At 38.8% G+C, this 19,967-nt stretch overlaps 1 protein-coding gene across 3 annotated transcripts in view; it reads right to left on the bottom strand.

Moving 5' to 3' along the window:
• cacna2d3a (calcium channel, voltage-dependent, alpha 2/delta subunit 3a) overlaps positions 1-19,967 on the bottom strand; it is a 105,574-nt gene that overhangs the window by 60,949 nt on the left and 24,658 nt on the right. For all 3 annotated transcript variants that reach the window (XM_067528083.1, XM_067528082.1, XM_067528081.1), the window contains exons 4-5: positions 13,029-13,088; positions 1,122-1,284 (exon numbers count right to left, since the gene is read on the bottom strand). In XM_067528083.1, coding sequence (XP_067384184.1) covers positions 1,122-1,284; positions 13,029-13,088 — 223 coding nt within the window. The remainder of the gene's footprint in view (positions 1-1,121; positions 1,285-13,028; positions 13,089-19,967) is intronic.

Genomic DNA, 19,967 nt, shown 5'->3' on the forward strand with positions numbered 1-19,967 from the left:
ATATTAAGGCATGTTTCAGTCTCGGTGAACAAAGCCTGCAAATCAGAAACTCTTAAAGCTGTGCATACAGTAGGATATGTGTGTGTGGCTCTACTGATTTGAATGTGAATTAAATCAAAATTACTCTTCCTCTCCCTGCATTGGCCTGCCAGCCTGCCAACCTCACTCCTCTAACACTTTCATTTAATTTCTTTCCATTTCATTCACTCTCCTCCTGTCACTTTTACTTGCTTTTCTCTTTTTTTTCTACCTGTAATTAATCTGTTGCTCAAACCTTCCAGACTGCTCAGTCTGAATTAACCTACTTTCTTCCTCAATTTCTTTCCCTTTCTTTCATCCTCTGTCTCTGGCCATGTAATTTCTTTGCCTGTGGTTGCTGGGTTAAGCCGACATGACATTCTCTCTGTCCACTGAGGATTGTAAGAGGCCATGACTTCATTGGTTGGATTTGAGTGGATGGTAAATTAGCAGAATGTCTGATTATTTAACAGCTAATTAAGTCAGTGTGTGGCAGGGATGATCCAAAGAGTTAATGAAGTCACAGTTAATGAAGTCAAATCCTCCTTCCGACAAACATGTACTGTACATCCATGTGCACTGCCACACATACTAACGGTTTCGCTGGTCTTTGCTTATTTTTAGACAGCGGTGGATTGGTATGCACTGCCACCTCACAGCTAGAAGGTCCCCGATTCAAACCCACCTGCCTGCTGGGCCCTTTCTTTGTGCATTTTTCTACCTGTGCTTGTGTGGGCTTTCTCCAGTGCTCCAGTCCAAAGACGTGCATTTAGGTTAACTGGTGACTTGGGGTGGCGTGAATGCAAGCACGAATGATTGTATGTCCGTGTATGGCAGACCTGCAATAAACTGAGTGTTCACCGCCTCCCACTCTGTAGTAGCTGGGGTAGTCACAAGCCCCCTGTGACCCTTAACAGGATAAGCCATCGTGATAATGGGGGGTTTCAATTATCAAAATTATTTGCTGCAACAATTCAGCAAACAATTAAAATTCCAGAGAGGCTCAGATGTACATTTTCTTGTATACTCATGGTGTTAAATATGACCTTATAAATATGACCGTTTCTGTATTGATACCTGTGCTTGAGAGATAGTGAACATACCTTTGTTGTACATGTTGGTAGGCACCTGGACAACACTGAGGCTGAGGTTCACTGACAGGTTGTTAAAGTGGTCATTTGGTTGCAGGATGAATTCGCCTCCCAGCTCTACACTGTTCCCCTCCTCATCCACCTCATTGATCAGCACTGCATTGAAGTATTCATACTGGACAAAGACACAGGTAGAAAGGTGGAAAACATAAGACACAAAAGTAAGATAATAGGTGCACTAATACAACTAAATACTTCAATGTACTGAAGCTTTTAAAAAGGACTCAGTTTTAACTGCATGCCAAAGTGTGTTGTCAATGTGTAGGATGACTTAGTGAGTCAGAGAATAGTTTCCTTTAAAGAGGTAGGGTAATCTGAATCCCCTGGTAATCCCAGATGTGCATGTTGCAACAGTGAGGAGCTGCTGAGTTGACAAATCTCTCCTCAGCCTCAGCACTCTCTCTTCAAAGCTCAATGCTGCATGTGGCGCTCTGCTTTCACTGTATTTTTAGTAATGCGCATACCAGGGAGACTATTAATAAATCATAGCAGTAGATAAATATAGAGCACATGGCTCCCTGCATCGCAGAGGTTCTGAAGTCTGAGATAGCGTGCAGGGCCATAGCTTGCAAAGCCAATTCAGAGCAAAAGACAACAAAGAGATAAAGATACTCAAGTGATTCAAAAGAAAATGTGGCTCTTTTAAGTAAAACATTGTTGTCTGTTTACATGAAATTGGTGTAAACATACAATATGGAGGCGGTGAAATTAGATAATACTTTATTAGACATTATATTAGTACAAGCTGACTTTTCTCACGTTTGTTGTACTCTCCTGTCTGTGTCATCATAATTTTGAGTTCAGAAAAGCAGGATATTGTTGTCAAAGTCTGTTATACTAACCCTACAAAACAGTTAGTTCCCAGGTCACAAGTAAAGTCTATGTAGCATCTTTCAAGCTGTACAAACTTGACCAAAAACTCTTTCAAAACTACTGTAGTTCCAGAAATTTACTTCAAAGCAAAAATGAATACATGACTATCTTCAGCACAATTGTAGTCATGGAGTGGGCAAGAATAAAAAACGGTATATGCTGTAAAGATAAAGCAGAGAACAAGCTTTATTTACTACTTCAATAAAAAAATTTTTTTTTACTGTTCTCACTGTCAGGAGCAATGTCAGCAGCAGCAGTGGTTCAATTCCTCCTGTAGGCGAATGGTTGTGATTACATGGCTTAAGGCCACATTGATTTCTCCTGTAATGACCAAGAGAATAGGGTTTGAAAAGGGTCTCTGCAAAGAATGAATTGCCATTCTCAGGAGTCCAATACACAGCTACATGTGTTATCATTCAGAAGGGAATAGAAACTCACAGGACTTTGATTTTTGAGGGTGGGTATGAAGACCACAGCACTAAGTAAAGAGGGAATCTGTGTTGAGAAGAAAAGGCACGGAGCACACATTTAAAGTCTCCATGTCTTGCCTATTTTTCACCACATAATCCTGCCAAAACCCCTGAACCTAAGGCAAAGTTTACTGTCCTAACACGCATTCCACTGGACTCGTTCTTCTATGTCAGGGTGATGAGGGTGAGTGTTAAAACACCCACACCACCCTACCTTTTCTACTCTAGCACCAGTAACCTTCAGTTTGGGTATTAGTCTTTCAAGCTCCTCCTGAGGAACGTCGTCATCCCTTCAGCCTGGTGCAAAACACAGATAAAGCCATCAATTAGGCTGGCAAACACAGTGCCTATCGGTGTAATTAATCAGGCCTGATTAGTCTTATTAGCCTTTTATCAAGGGGAACACTGCCACTTCAAGGTGAGGGAAAACTGTGTTGCATATTTCTGCCTATATTTGTCTTCTTCTCATTCACCTCTTCTACCCAAGTGTCGACAAAACCTAAAAATTTATACTTATTTAGAAAATAAAATAATCATCTTAAAATGAGTGACATGGGAAGGTCAAATGGTGCAAACTGCAGGGAAATACAGTAGACAAGCACATGGAAACCTTTCACACAATGCCAGTTGGAGAATGACACAGGTTTCTTCAGTCAGCATTTACATGTATGCAACACACTCTTTTAGCAGAATGTCTGATTGAGACATGAGTCCTGGCCCTCCAATTGTGAAAATCTGACCTTTTGGGTTACTGCCCGTTTTCTAAAAACAGCATGGTACCTAATTTCCTGGGCAAGAGGCTGAACTGAATCCAAATGAGTTGACTTTGACAAGGGTTTTCCTCTGTTTCACTGTGGAATCGCTTTAACTGTGTTGTTAAAGTATAGACAGAAAACTAAGCAAGGATGGAAGTTAGAGGAAAATTTTGAAATATCTTTTGAAATAAATATTTTCTTTAAAGCCGACAGGATAGCTGTGCCAATAAAACCCTAATACGTAGGCAAATAAAGATCTATTTAATCTGTCTTTTTCAAAGTAAAAGGATATGCCATACCATCTCTGTGCTAAGTTTCATTGGGCCTAACGTCTTCTACTTTTTTTCTTATACTGTTCTTGTAAGACAAAGAAAGCACCTTGAGAATTCCTACATACTGTCTACAGTATCACAAGGCCTCAAACTTTGGCACAAAATGTGATGAGGTTGCAGGAATGAAAACCTTCAGGCAACGGGAAAGCCTGGAACCCTTTCTCAATCCAGAGATTTGCTAAGATGTCCTCTTCACCTACTTTAATTTCCACTGCTCCTGACCTCTCTTCCTCTGGCAACTGTTCCTGTGCTTGCTGCCAAACTGGGCCATAGTGCATCACCTTCAGAACCTCTCCAGGTCTCTTTCAGTATGTTGCTCTCCAGTCCAAAGATATCCATACAAAATATTTACTTTCAAAACTGTAAAATGTACCACCTTCAGCGACGATTAGGCCATTAAAATATTTATTTAATTCTTTAAATGGATGTTAGAAACACTTTAGTCTTAAATCAGAAGTTGTCTGACTTGCTTGTTGGCAAACAAACTTTCAATGAGAAGAAAAAAAACTTTCTCACCTTGTTGCAGAATAGGCCTGAACTCTAACTAACATCTGCACTGGCTGACACCAATTTTAGGATACTTTAGAATTCTGGGTTAGTCTATACATAATGTACGGACACAGACATGTGCACACACAGATGGTAAACAGAGGCCTAGTCAGTTGCACCTGCAGGAGAAGAGTCCCCATTGCATTTTCACGCTGGTCTCTTTTTGCCATTGTCTTGTTGGTACCTGTTCCGTCATCCCCTCTCTCACTTTCTCTGTCTCTGCCTTCCAATCTGATTTATCCCTTTCCTTTTCTGGTTCAGCCTGTTTCTTTCACTCATTGTCGATTGATCATATGTAGTCCTCATCAAGCTTCTTGCTATCCCCTGTCTCTTTTCCAATATTCAACTCAAAAGGGCTCCTTCTTTATGCATACCGTTTTCTTTGGAAAGTCTAACTATTATCAGCTCTATCTTTAGGACCATTGTTGAAATTGCCAGGTTGTCTCACTATCTACTCCAATCTCACTGTCTGTGCTCCCACTTTACACTGTTCTCTAACTAAATGTAATTCACCACAACTGCAGCTCTTTTTTGTCCAACAGCAGAAGAGCAAAGGAAATGTGTAAGACTTCACAATTTAAATCACAAATGGCTAAAGATCTTAGGCAGAAAACAACAGTTGCTAATGAATTGACTAAATAAACTGTTTAAGCTGTTCAGATGTTCTGGTTTTATAATCTAAGTAAATGTCTCAAAAGACAGTTTAGTAGAAGAAAAAGACAAAGGAAGCACTACAAAAGACTTTAGCTTTTAAAAGTATAGAGAATATAACTAAAAAAAGTAAAACAAACATCAGTTAATGAGTCTGTTAATAGACCTATTTAAATTCTCAGCATGTGGGCTTCAATTTTGATTAAAATTGCACCCATCAGCTATTGAGTTTCAATAATGTGGGAGTGGGTGTGGGTGTGTGAACAGAGGCAGGGACCAACCATGGTGTGCTACTGTGGATGCTCCCAAGCATGATTTGAGGCTGTGTGTGTGTACAGCGTGTATGGAAATGTGTACATGTATGTGTGTGAATGTGTGTCCAAGTGTGGGTGTATGTGTTGAGTAAGTCAATTATGCCATTCCAGCATTACAGTGAAGGAGTGCCCAGTGCCACTAATGCAGTCCCTGATCATGGTGTTAACAACCTGATCTTTAACGCTGCAGTGCATTATGCTGAGAGATCGCACATGTACCATCAGCACCCACTCACTCAGTGTGGGAAAGACAGAGAGGGGGAGGGTGGGAATAGGTTAGTGGGGGTACAGTGCATCCAGAAAGTGCTTAATGTTTTTCACATTTTGTTATGTTACAGTTCTACAAACAATTCCCTATAATTAAAATGTGAAAGACGTTTGTTTGCTAATTTATTACAAATAAATAACGAAAAAAAAAGTGATAGGTACTCATGGCCTTTGCCATGATACTCAACATTGAGCTCTGGGGCATCCTGTTTCCACTGATCATCCTTGAGATGTTTCTACAACTTGATTGGAGTCCAGCTGTGGGAAATTCAGCTGTTTGGACATGATTTAGAAAGGCATGCAGCTGTCTATATAAGGTCCCACAGTTAACAGTGCATGTCAGAGCACAAACCAAGCCATGAAGTCCAAGAAAGTGTCTGTAGACCTCTGAGACAGGATTGTATCAAGGCAGAGACCTGGGGAACGGTACAGAAACATTTCTGCATCATTGAAGGTCCCAATGAGCACAGTGGCCTCCATCATCTGTAAATGAAAAAGTTTGGAATCACTCTTTCCACCAAGAACCCGATGGTCACTCTGAAAGAGCTCATGCGTTTCTCTGTGGAGAAACCTTCCAGAAGAACATGATTCTCTGCAGACCAATCAGGCGTGTATGGTAGAGAGGCAAGATGGAAACCACTCCTCAGTAAAGGGTACATGGCAGCCCGCCTGAAGGACTCTCAGACCATGAGAAATAAAATTCTCTGGTCTGATGAAACAAAGATTGATCTGTTTGGCCTGAATGCCAAGCGTCATGTCTGGAGGAAACCAGGCAGCGCTCACCACCTGGCCAGTACCATCCTACATGGTGGTGGCAGGATAATGCTGTTGTCTACAACATTATGGGGGACACTAAAATGTGCATGTATTTTCTCAATTTGCGGTACTGTGAGCTCTCAGGGCCACCATACATTTCACTCTAAGGGGCTAAATTTAACCAGAACGTTAACCTTGTATCACTGTATCACTTGTCAGTCGCTTTGGATAAAAGCATCTGCTAAATGACTAAATGTAAATGTAAACCTATTGTAATAACAATGTACATCAGCTAGAACAAATGTTCTTTCATCATTAGAGGTAACAAAAACCGTTAAAGAGTGTATACAAACATAAAATACAAAGTAAAATAAATTACATAAGCGAAAAAAATCTTTATGTTATTGTTTCTGCCATTTCAAAACAAGTAGATGCAACCTTTTTCACCCATGTGTAAAATTCAGTCATTATGGAAATTAATTCATGTGCACAGGCCTCATTTCCACTTTTCATTGGAAGTAGAAAATGCTTTAAACAGTAGTTTAAAATAAAAATATATATACAATTTTTAAAGTGCTCTAACATAGGATGATATCATCTAATATTTAATCTTTTATCTTTATTAAATTATTAATTAACCCTTGGACATGGTCTCAGTAGAAATTATGGTCTTTAAATAGACCTATCTCAGTGTTTCTGAACAAGAAGTTTCCATGTTTCTTACTGGTTGGGACATTTTTGGAAGTGACAACCTTAACCCCAACTTTCAATGCAATTACTAAAGCTCCAGTATGCTACTTAAACTAGCGTTAGCATTTGACTTGAAGTCAATCCACTCTGCTCCACCCAGCCCTATCTTTTTTTGCTTTCCTTCCTGCCAAGAGGATCAGTATCATGCATTCACGCAGTCATGTACCTACAGTACATCCATGTCCTCAAAGACAATCAAAAAACTTATAAATACTATATAACTATATATATACTCCTGCTACAAAGAGCACAAGAGTGAGTAAACAGCCTTAGGGGACAAAAGACAGAGCAATACGGAGGATACCACACAGAGGCAAAGGAGAATTGACCATGACACTCCATCCTCTGATGTTCACTTTAAACTGCTCACCACTTTGAATTCCCCCCCCACTCTCTTTCTTCATGGTTGGAAAAGGGAAAGACACCACTCTTACACTTTTGAAGTTGGCAGTAATCAGTAAGTAAACAAGACAGAGCAAATAACTTGGAGGAAAGGAAAGAGCTTATACTTGCTCTGGAAAACACTTCGCATCATAGCAGCGATATATAAGGCGGTAATGCTTATTAAATATGTCAGAACTGTTTTTAAAATCAAGACTTAATATTTAATATACTGTGAAATTGCTGAAACTAAGAGTGTGTTGGAAAAAGCAAGTAAAATGTCATTTATGCTTTTACCACACATCTTGTGGTCTTTGTCCAAAGAGATTTTAATAATTAATTTCATATCTGGGTACTGATTGTATCTCTCCAGACTCACTCTGGACAGAGAATGGCGAAGCAAGACTGCACTAAAGTCACGTCAGGTAAGGGTGAATGTATCTTTCCTTATCTAACCTGTCAGTTTTTGTTATTTTTTCAGTAGAAGGTTTTGTGTGATATATATCTTATACAGAGGAAACAGGTTTGCTTTGTTTCCTGTGTGATTCACTGGCTACATCATGACTCTTTATTGCCCAACTTTAAATCTGGTTAGTTTTCTAAAAAAAATATACTATCACTCTGCATGCATAAGAAAAATGTATGGAAACATGTTTCTTCTTAAATTCTTGCAGGTTCATAAATGATCTCTGTATTGTAAAACGTGTTTGTTTGTTTTGTTTTTTTACAAAGAAACCTTGTAGAGGCTTGTCAAAGTCTATAATTCAATGTAGCACCCAATCTTTCAGATTTCAACCTTTTTCTATGAGTTTGTAGATGAAGGTAGTGCTGAAATGCTTTCCGTCTGAAGTTGATAGGCAGGTCACTGATGGTATGGAAGGAATAAGGACGGAGTGTTGTGTATGTGCAAGTGTGTGGTGTGTTTGTGATTTATATGTCGGATTGTCAAGGCCAACTTAAATACATTTACATTTACATTTACATATACATTTAGTCATTTAGCAGACGCTTTTATCCAAAGCGACTTACAACTGAGGTACAAGGCAAGCAAAATAGATTACTAGTAGGCAGTGAAAAGTGTCTTTTTTAGGGTGTATATTTTGTCAACTTATTACTAAAAACCCACTGTTAAAAGGTTTACATTTCTTGTGTGTGAACTGAGTATGGTTTAAACCATGCTTCATGGTCTGATGCAAAAATTCATAAATTGTTTTAAAACCCAAGATTCGCATTGCTGGCCATGTCCCTGAACAGTAAGGCAGAGGATACTCTGTGTACAAAGACAAACGCATTCTGACCACATGTTTCCAGTTATAATAAAAGCAAATCAACAAGCATGTGGCCACCTCTCTGCACTCTATGGTAATGCTCTAGACATGGGAGGCTGAGAACAAAAGTGACAGAGAATAAAAAAGATTAAGCTTTTCTCTGCCACTGCGCCCTCCAGACCGGGGCTACAGTTTCAGTCAACATTGGGCTTGGCAATTGGCTGTTTGTCTCCAACCTCCAAGGAAGGATTTCATTGGCTGCAGAGGGCATGGGAGACTGCTCTCTGCTTTCCTATTTACAGTACATGAGCACTGTGGGTAAAAGAGTGAGGGAGGAAAATCGCAGCAGATTACCGTGCCAATTTCACATGGAAGCAGAAGAGCTCTGGAATAGACAGATAAGAAAATTCCTATCAAACCGCTGCCAGCCAAATATGTATCCAATAGCAAAAAAAAAAAACACAAACATTTTATAATAAACCCCGAATAGTGATGGAGGAGGTTTCACCCTACAGCGCGGATGTGGTATTTTTAGCACAGCTGGTGATAATTACCGTATATTCACCACGTTCTAAAGTAAAATGCACTTATAGAAATGCCACCATCACAGCTGTGCAGACAGAAAGACATGCACACCTACACACCTATACAGGGCATCACTTATGGTGCTGACAAAATGTACATGTGTGTGAACATGCATGTAAACAAGAAACAATAAAGGTAGAGCAGTTTGTGATCACAGCTAAATAATGCTCAGCTATTTCATTTTACGCTCAATGCACAAACACACTTAGCAATGAAAAATTAATGGCTGCAACATAATTTGCCGAGAGGTGCTGAAAAATCTGCTTAACTAAGGATAAATAATAACACAGACAGCCACAGTTACACATACTTGGGCAAACTAATATGGATGTATAACAGCACAATCTGTTATTAGAACCGTGATGAGTGCGCTAGTAAATCAGGAATTCACTTGTGACAGATGCAGAAACCCAATGAGGAGCCTCTCACACTTGGAACGGGAATAATTTTGCAATTTGTTGAACGATAACTCTTTAAATTTAAATCATTTTTATATGATTCATGTTGTCCACAATAACCTTAAAGAACCTTAAGCCAGCATTAAATCCCCTCTACTGTTTGATGTCACACTCTTGGTTGTTAAAAGCACATCACTCCATTGGGTGACGTGTTTCTTCATTCCAAAGACCAAGACCCTTGTAAATACTCTTCCCTTGCCCATACTTGAAGTCGTTTTAATTCCACAATAAACCACAAGCAAACAGTGAGATGTTTGTTTAAAATGAAAGGTCACCGGTTTTGGAATAAAGAAATATGTCATCCAGTGGAGTGATGTCCAGGCTGTAGGCTGACAGCTAACCAAACATGAGTACAGACGATTCACTGTTGGCTTTAGCACCTGTATGATGATTGTGTACAATATTATCAATTTAGGAAATGACCAAAGTTATCCTTTAACTATCACTATCATTCAAATGTTTCCTGAAAAAGTTTCATTTCCATTCCATTTACTCATGAATCAACTGGGAGGTGGTCACAGCAGCACAGGTGGCCAAAAAAAGAGACTAAGAAAATGATGATTAAAATGGAGAAGATGAGATCTGTTGTTTGGTAAACCACAGTATTATCAATATGTGCTGTTCATGATCGATAGACAATAAGGACCTAGAGGAGTGAGGCAACGTATGACAATAGTTAATATAAAGCTAATGACAATTTTCCAATACTAGTAGGCAGTGAAAAGTGTCTTTTTTAGGGTGTATAGTTTTGTCAACTTATTACTAAAAACCCACTGTTAAAAGGTTTACATTTCTTGTGTGTGAACTGAGTATGGTTTAAACCATGCTTCATGGTCTGATGCGAAAATTTAACCCACAAACTGTGTGGGACGTCTACCTGGTTTAGAAGTTAAGCTCTAATGAAGTAACACTGTAATATATACAGATCTGCCATTATGTTAATCTCTGATTGAAGCAGATGTTATTACTGTGGTCACTGTACATGTGATCGTCGCCAGGATTTTTTTCTTTCCTAGATTATGTATTTCTCCTTTCACTTTCCACTTTTTTCTTTTGTTTATTTCCCCTTTTCCAAATGTTCAGAAAAAAACAGACATAATACAAGGTGCAATTATATCAACTTGTACATCAATGTTTTGACTTGATAATGTTGTTTCCCTTTGCCCTAGAAATTGTGAAACTCTACATTAAACAATAGATTCTCAAACAGCCATTATCAGCTCTGTAGCTGTGTCATTAAAGCCGAAACAAAGGGACACTCACTTCGCTAGGCTCATCTCATCGTCGTCAAGTAATTACTGCCATAAAACACTGCTGTGAGCCCACACAGTGCTGCTGTCCCTCAAGCACCATATGAACACAGACACACAAAAAAAAAAACACATACACACAGACAACTGTCAACAAGCAACACAAACAAGGACATACAGTGACATGTCAATGAACACGCATGTATCGATAACTGCAGTTTTGTTTTTGCAGTTAAAATCCCAGAATTTAATCATCAGTAACTAACCGCAGTCAGTTGATAAGGACTATGCAATAGTCAACAAGGGTTAGAAACAAACAGACACACGCAACAAAGTCATTTTGAAATAAAAATTGTAATTTCCTTTTCTGAATGATCTGCCTGCCTACCTGATGCTTCAGCTGGTGAGAAGTACATTTTGCAAAGTGGTGTGCAAACCTAAAGAGAAACTACTACAATCAATGATGGAGAGAGTTGTGGAGCAATAGCAACTGATGGAAATTATTATAAATGAAAAAAAAGCCCTTTTGTTTCCATTCATAGCATTGTGGAAGTGTAATGTGTTACATTCTACATTTGAATCATAGCTTTCAGCGCAGAGTTGTCAGTCATGCCAGAATTGTTAAGTACAGCAGTACATTAAAAGCAAATTTAATTCAATCAAATTCTCCGTAGGCCAGCAATATTTTTTTTCCATTATCAATTTTTTTTTTATTATGTTATGAAATGTTTTGTCGTTTGTCTAAAAATATCCCCAGACTCAGTACAGAGAAGAGTGTTAACCCAGTGTTAAATAATTTTTAAAAAATTATTAAAATATAGTTAAAAAGACACAATATACACAATTGAAACTAAAGTGAACCTACACATGCAAGGTCCTGCTGCTCTTCGGAGCACGGAAATTGCAGGACATCTGGAGTAAGAAACCAAAAATCAAAAAATGAAAGTGTGTATGTGAGAATGATTCAGAGGTGGAAAGAAATCTTTGCTTAAATTTAGTAATTGATCCTCTTAATGTCCCATGACAGCAAAATACCACAGGGCATTCACTTTAATGCCTCAAAGAGCTGACAGAGTAAACACACTCACTGCTACAGGCACAGATACAGTTACACATAACACACACACCAAAGACTTTAAAAGTAGTTTATCACCAAATGCTCTCAAGACAGCTTAACTTCATATTTCATCTTTAAAACTCAAGTTTCAGCTGTTGCTCCTCCTACGTTAATAAAGTCTGGTTTGGTACAGTATGTGCATGACGTGCTGCCTGCAAGCGCACAACCACATACACAACTCCACTATTCTGCTGCTCACCCTCTCCGGCTCCCACACACACACACACACACACACACACGCACACACACAAAATAAAATAAAAATCTGCACTCTAAAAATTAAAGCTGCTCAAATGGATTTGAGGCAGAACCATGAGAGCTGAGGCTGGGTTTCAGGGGTTGTATGCAGATATTATTAGATGCGTGTATTTGCCCAAGTCTGCAGAACTTAAGTTGGAACTTACTGAGAAAAGTTTAAAATGTGTTAAGTTTTGAGTGGGAATCTGATAGTGATACAGTAAGAAACTATTTTTTTATGATTCAGCCACTATTCATTATTAAGCCTTAATGTGATGACTGAAAGCATTTGTGATTATTTGAAATGCAGCACTCTTGGGTTCCCCCTTAGGTTGTTTTTAACACAATAGAAACGTATGCATATGAGAGAAGATGCTTAAGTGTTTATGAAAAAGGCTACTTTATAGAAAACTCTGTATGTGGCTCTTATCCTCGTATTGTAAAACTGCATTTCAAACTGAAAGCACTGAGCACAGACCCATGAATGTATAGTAAATAATCACTAACCGGTTTCATCTTAAAAATCTTTAAAAAATGTATACTTGAATGCATCTTTACAATCAAATGTGCCTCTGTAGGACAGTGAACACCTGACAGTGTTACAATGTCAGTTTATGACATATGCTCACAAAATGATTAAGGGGAGATGTGAACTGACACGCTTTTTAAGGCAAAAAAAAAAAAAAAAAGACTGTTAAGAGCAGTCAAGCGAGAGAGACTACAGAACAAGATTTTTAATGCTTTCCTTCCTGACTTTCCTCTGTTTACAGGCCTTACCTCTCAGGTGTGTTATGTTAGTGTGTCTACAATAGAATGTAGATCCATGCACATACAGTGTTTACACACCTGTAGGTTTGGATCCTCTTCATGCTGTAGGTGAGCTTCTTCTGCTGCCTCCACCAGTCTCTGCAAGAGAGGAGAAATAAAAAAGATTTTATATAATTTACAAGAATGAATTAATATATACGGTATATTAGTGGAAACATCCATGCAGGAAGTAGCTTTAAAATTTGCTGTTTCTCAACACTGGGGTGACACTAGAATCATACATACAACAACACAAACAGACACAGATAGCAGATAGACATTTGGCCATCTAGTGAAAAGAGGAGGCTATTTTCATAAACAGTTCAGCAGTAGTAATGACTGCCTCAGGTTCTTTGGACACCAAACAACAAACTCAATCATGAGCTCATGCTGCTTTACACATGCACTCTCCTAACAACACACACACTCTATCATCATCCTCTTGCTGCTACCGTCTGCTGTGTCTGCCTTTAGGGTGGTGCGGGTATCTGTGCTCCTTTGAGTCAATGGTATGCTCGCCCTCCTTTCTCTCTTTCTCTCTTTCTCCTTTATGAGAACTATCATCTTTCTTGAAAATAGCTTTTCATCAAAAGCAGGCAACATGATATCACTGTAATCATTCTCAAATGAAAGATAATCGTGGAAAAATGTAAGTTGTACAGTCCCTTTCAAAGAAAACTTCTCCCTGCTCTCTTTGTGCAGTGGCAACCGGGACAGAAACATTACAGCATTAAATAAATTAGTTAGAATACAGCTAGAATCCAACTTTTACACTCTTAGATCACCATATGGATGGTAGGTTTGAGGAGCATTTGTCATCTCAGAGACTGCACATCAATACAGTTTTATATTGACTTTACTTTGCCTGCTTTATCCAATTTAATTTTGGACTCTTAAAACTAGTCTAAAATTAAAATGTACTCAGTTTTACAATGACATAAATGTGTCAACTGAGAGCAGAGAGCCAGTGAATTGTTGGTAGTTTTTCATGTCGTAAATCCAATTTTGTTCTTTGATTAGCATGTTCAGTACATGTGTATTATAAATGTCTCCCTGTGTGTGTGTGTGTGATAGTCTTGATGGTCCTAGAGTTGTTTTCACAGTCCCGACCAACCTCAGAGGATATTTCATGTGGATTAGAAAACATGATTATACTGTTGGTGGAAGACATGCTCTACCTTCTCAGGTACAGCCCCCATACACATATACACAATACACACATTCATACCCCTACCTGTATCCCAGCATATACTTGTCTACACGGGTGGGAGTTTCCGCCAAAACTGCTTGATTACTACATTTCTCTTCCAGTTTGGTTTGAACAGAAGCTTCTCCATAAAAATCCTACAAAACTCAAACTTCTTAATCTAGTTATCCCCATCTCTGTTGTTGATCTTCTTTGTTTTTATTTTTTTACCAGAAGCAGATACTGACTGGTGGTAACATGCTATATACACATGTGTACAGCAGTGGGAAGCTAAACAAACTGTGATTTTTTTATCTGATTATTCTGACAGCAGTTGTCAGCAAATGGATATGAATCAGCTCTAGGACCAATTGGCACAGATCAGATTTTTTTTAAAAAAGTGATTCAGTAAATTTGCCTACCCAAATCACATCTGAGTAACTTGAGGGCAAACAAACTTGTATTTAGTAGTCAGCATGTAATATAATTGTAGTCATAGTTTTTTATGGAACTGTTTATGAATAGCCATAGTGTTTTGTCTGTGGTCTATTCTGATTTCACTATCTTTTAGCATTTTTAGGGATACCTGTCCAAGCTGTATCTCATTGAAACTCTAACAGGATAAGATAATGGATGGACGAATTAATAGTTTTCTGTGCACCATTATATCGTGACAAATGATAAACATTTTTTTTTTTTTTTGTCCTTTCAGTTTATCCCATAAGTTTAGTGTCACCACAGCGGATCATTGTCCACATTTTTTGATTTGTCTCAGTTTTTAAGCCGGATGCCTCTACTGACGCAACCCTCCCCAATTGGACCGGCACTACACAGCTGGGGAGGGGAATGGGCTGTTAGGGGTTCAGTGTCTTGCCCAGAGAGACTTCGACATATAGCCGGGACCGGGGATCGAACCACTGACCCTGTGGGCCATGGACAACTGAGGTGAGTCCCAACTGAGCTACAGCCGCCGCCGCAATTTGATAAAAAGTAAGAAAGCTATTATCATTTAGTAGTCATAAATATGGGTATAACAATTTTATAGTATGTGGAAAAGAGGTTTTGGTGACATTCCTCATCAACTTTGTTCTTTGTACTCTCAGCTGTGATGTGTATGTTCTCATAGTGACTAATTTCTCTTATTCACAGCTGGTCCTTGTGTCTAGGACATTTGGTGATGCTCACATATTATGCATCTCCTTTCAAATGTCTTTACTCATAAAACTACTGCAATCAGCCAGCTTATTTCAGCTCAGCCATGTGTGTGTGCGCGTGTGTGTGTGTGTTGTGCTGCTGTGGTGTGTTTTTTTGTGCTGTTTTGGGAAGTGAACACTGTAATCTAGTGCCTGGCCAATCATTTTCTTCACCATAGCAACACACCTGGCTATTGCATATCATTGCATACTATTCTGTGTTTCATTTCATGCAGCTATAAATTCATATATACATTTGTTCTGCTTTTTTCTTTGTCTGACAGCCTGCAGGACAACACAGAGGAACAGAGAAAACACCTCTGTGCACTCTGTGGTAAAGAGAGATGAGACTTGTTCAGATTCTTTTTCAAGTCAAATAAAAAAGTCTTACACTTATGTGGGAATGTGTGTGTGTCGTTGTACTTGGGTCCCAGCATTTATAGATACCACAAAACCTGAGGCTGGTACATTTGCCTGAAATCCACAACAAACCATGCTGTAGGACTAAACAAAGATAATGGCAGTCGAACAAAGGGAGGATGAGAGAGGAACGAAAGAATAACATTCTCTAAAGGTCTAAACGCTTAGCCTCACACTCTCAGCGAAATGTCAGACGCTGCCTGTGAAGCTGGTGTTGATGGAAACACACATTTCAGCATCTGTGAGTGGGTGACAGTGTGTGGCTGTGAGTATGTCCATAAGCGTTAATGTTGTTCTCAGCTGACATGTGTTAAGATATTAGCCCTTTGACCTATTCTGTCTTACAGCCTCTTTTGAAAATGTCAATGTGAGCCCGTGCAAGTATTTCAGTATGTGTGTTATGAGATCTGACTGTATGATGACAAGTATCAACATGTATTTTTTTCAAAATTACCCAATTAATTTATCATATTTACGCACATAGAAAACATCTGCATTAAGAGTTACGAAGAATTACATCATATCTTAAAATACATTCATAGATACATGGCTAATAATAATTTTATCTCTACTGCACTCTACTGAAATATTAAACACTAAATTCCCACCTCCAGAAAATCTATTCTGGCATATTATTCATAGAGGATGACTTACTATGCAGGAATATGGAAGTTAAAGCTGCATAACTTGCAAACTGCAGGAGTTTTTCAATCGGAAAAACAGATTAGAGATAAGTATGTAGTACTCACTCCTGTGAATTTCAATTCTGCCATATAACTAAGCTGAACACTGCAGGTGGTGTGTTTGTCTTGTTTGTGTGCATGTGGGTTCAATCAGTCTGCGTTGTGTTGGTGTGTGTCTCGCATGTATTCAAATGAGCCTGATATCTGTCAATAGGTGGTCCTGCCAAAGAGTATGATGCCATTTAAAAAGTGAGAGGAGATTACTTTTCTTCTCAAGCCTTTCTGTTGACGCTTGGCCTTGATACAAGATGACAGCAATAATTAAACTGACACAGTCAAAGAGGCAGACCCTCTTGTCTCCACGAAAACACATGTGTACACGCGTACACATTCACAAGCCTTCACTCAATCTGACAGGCTAAAAGCTGAGCGCAGGGAGCTAACAAGCCTTGTTGCGCTAACAGAGTCTGGCATCTGTAGGGTTAAAGATCCCCAATGTGTTTCTCTTGGTCTCTATCTTACGTTCTCAGCATAATTAAATGATTAGACCCATATGGCCTGGTCCAGGTCAGGCTTCATATATTCCCTGTGACTCATTCTATGTGTTGAATTGTTTATACCAATGATCCAAACCACAGGAAACAATCCGTTGTGTTAACAATTACGTGTGATACTGAAAAACACTTTGGCAATTCTTATTGACATCCTGTGATTATGATTTGCCTGGCAAAGGATTCAGCTTGTTTACACTTTTAAAAGTTCATAACCGATTGGCTTATTGTTCTTGCACAGTACTTGCAGTGCTGTGGGATTCCTGATGGTCGAAGCTGCTGAACTTAACAAATGCCTATCACTTATGAACGCCACCATAAAGCTGTGAAGGCTAGCAAAGCCTGTCGTATATAGCTTAGCTATGCTCACAAGAGGGGAGCAGAGAATGGGTGGATGAGAGTCACACAGGGGGCATTTCTTTTGCTAAGAAGAGAGAAGTGCAGTGGACTGAATGTTAATGTTCTCCAAAGTTGCCCAAGAACAAGAAAAAATAATAATCCATTTCTACACTGGGTTCAAACTTTACTTCACTTTTTTCCATAAAATCATCTTTTGTAATTACAATTTATTAAAGAGATCTGAACATGTTGCCCTGTGAGGAGCAGATTGCTATTTTATTACAGTGTATCAACACATTGAGATCGGCTACATTTACTGTATAATTTACTGTGTGTAGATAGTAGCTTTGAAACTTAATAGTTTCGTGGTTTTTATACATAGAAATCAAGTGTTTCTAGTAAACAAACATGTTTACTTAACTTGGCATAATCCTGCTTGAGCGAATGTATAGATTTATTTTCTCTTGGATCTTATAGGAAGTGCAAACTAAGCTTTGGTCTATTGGATGAGGACAGGCCCTAGGTCTTGGTTCTGGCATAGGCCTGATTCATTGAGGATTAGCTGACCTGGACTGACTTGAATCAGACCATCAATAGTATTGGGTACAGCAATTAATATTGTCAAATCAGCCGAGGAAGAGCTGCAGCATCAACAAAATGAAAAGGGCTCCGTGACACTTTACTTTTTCTGTTTTGCACATTTTATTTGGGTGCAAGCCAGGTAGACGTGGACGAAAAAGACAGAGGCATAGGCACAGACAAAGAGCTGAATGTTGCGCTTTGAAATATCAGATCCTAATACACCGTACTTGACAATTTCTTAGCGATTCTGCTGACTGAAAGAGAACATGAAGTGCTTAACCCTAGACACAGCATCTTTCTCCTCTTTGTATCACATTTCATATTTGGTCACACCTCTTCATATTCATTCTATGGTTAGACTTAACTCTTGACTTGTTTTCCTTTTTTTTTTGACATTTACCTGTCTCATACTTCCAGCCTACAGTACATCCTCATTTGATAGGTTTTGAAGACATTGCCATTGATGTCTTGGCGACAGAAAACAACCAAAGAGAAGAAACAGACTGCTTCTGCCCTGACATCTAATGGCTGGCCATGCCTTGTCATCAGTAGCTACCAGTCTCAACAAAACCAGTCACACACACACACACACAGACATGTGACACTGATTCTGGGACAGAGAAAGGCTAATGAAATAAGGGAAATGAGGGAGCAGAGCTGTGAGCCCAGCATGACACAGTGATGTACCTTGTAGGAGGGCAAGGAAAAGACCAGACCACACGTTAAAATCCTTATCAGAGCTATACACAAACTGACTAGGCAAAGTCTGGGAAAAGCAACTTTAGTTCACCTACAGCTTTGTTATGCACGTTTTTTCTCTTTTATAGTGAGATTACATCCCACAAAATGTTGAAAAGTGAGTTACTGTAAAGACAAATTATATTTCATTTTGATCCCAATGTGCACATAATAAAATAAAGAAGGGAATAAAGAGATAATATATAAAGTGGGGGAATCGCACACAGCACTCGTGCCACCAACTATCTTGATGGGCCAAATCATGCCAAAACTATGAAAGGAAGTTCTAAAAAAGTAGAATTTTCCTATAAACATTTATGTTTCTCAGCTAAAAAGAGAAAATATAACTTTATTCAAATAGGCTTTTAGGAAACGACTTGTTGTGCGGCAAGCACCTAGCAGCAAGGCATCCACTCTGCTTTGAAGTGCATTTGTCACATGAAACACAGCCTTGCTTGACTTCAAAGAGGGCATTACAATAGCTCCACACCTTTTAAGTTTGATATAAACCTATTCAGTGTTTCTTTAATCGTCTGCTGTTGCTGCCATTTCCAGCCAGGAGACGAGCTTTAGTTTGAGGAGAGGAGAAGCTGCTGTCTGTTAGACAATGATAATATCCCACTGACTGAAGAACTGATGAAGGTAACAGCAATTAAAAAATAACAATGGCAAACTAAGATGCTTGCTGAGCCCAGGAATAAACAGATAAACACATATGCCTATGGATTTACAGCGCACACACAAAAGCTACACACAAGGACACAAACAAGAAATGTCCTTTACAAGCATGTGTTTACTTTCAAACATTGTGTGACTGACCTTTTTAATCTTATCTATAATAGTGCAGTTGCAATTAAACTGTTGAAGCAGCTATAAACACAGCTCCTCCTGCCCAAAGTTTTATTTACTGCCGGACAGAGAAGAGGCTGTGTTTGGCATAATAATGTGGAGACGATAAAAGAATTTATCGTGAGACACAAACCCAATTTCTAAATGCAATTACACACACAAACATACAGTCTATCTCTCTCTCTCTCCCTCTCATACAGACACACACACACACACACACATACACACAGAGACACACAAAACCTCCAGGCAACTTTGTAAGAATTAATTGAGTTTAAACCATGTATTTCTACCATATCATCTTTGTCTCTAAATCAATAAGCATAACTTAACACATATGCATAAACCGCTTAACCTATTCTCACATGGACACACTTAAAAATAATGACATCAACAAGCCTACACACACATTAAAAGGTTCACCCTTTCACGGCTGC

The sequence above is a fragment of the Channa argus genome, chromosome 13 (genome assembly GCF_033026475.1).
Source record: "Channa argus isolate prfri chromosome 13, Channa argus male v1.0, whole genome shotgun sequence".
NCBI classification, from domain to species: domain Eukaryota; kingdom Metazoa; phylum Chordata; class Actinopteri; order Anabantiformes; family Channidae; genus Channa; species Channa argus.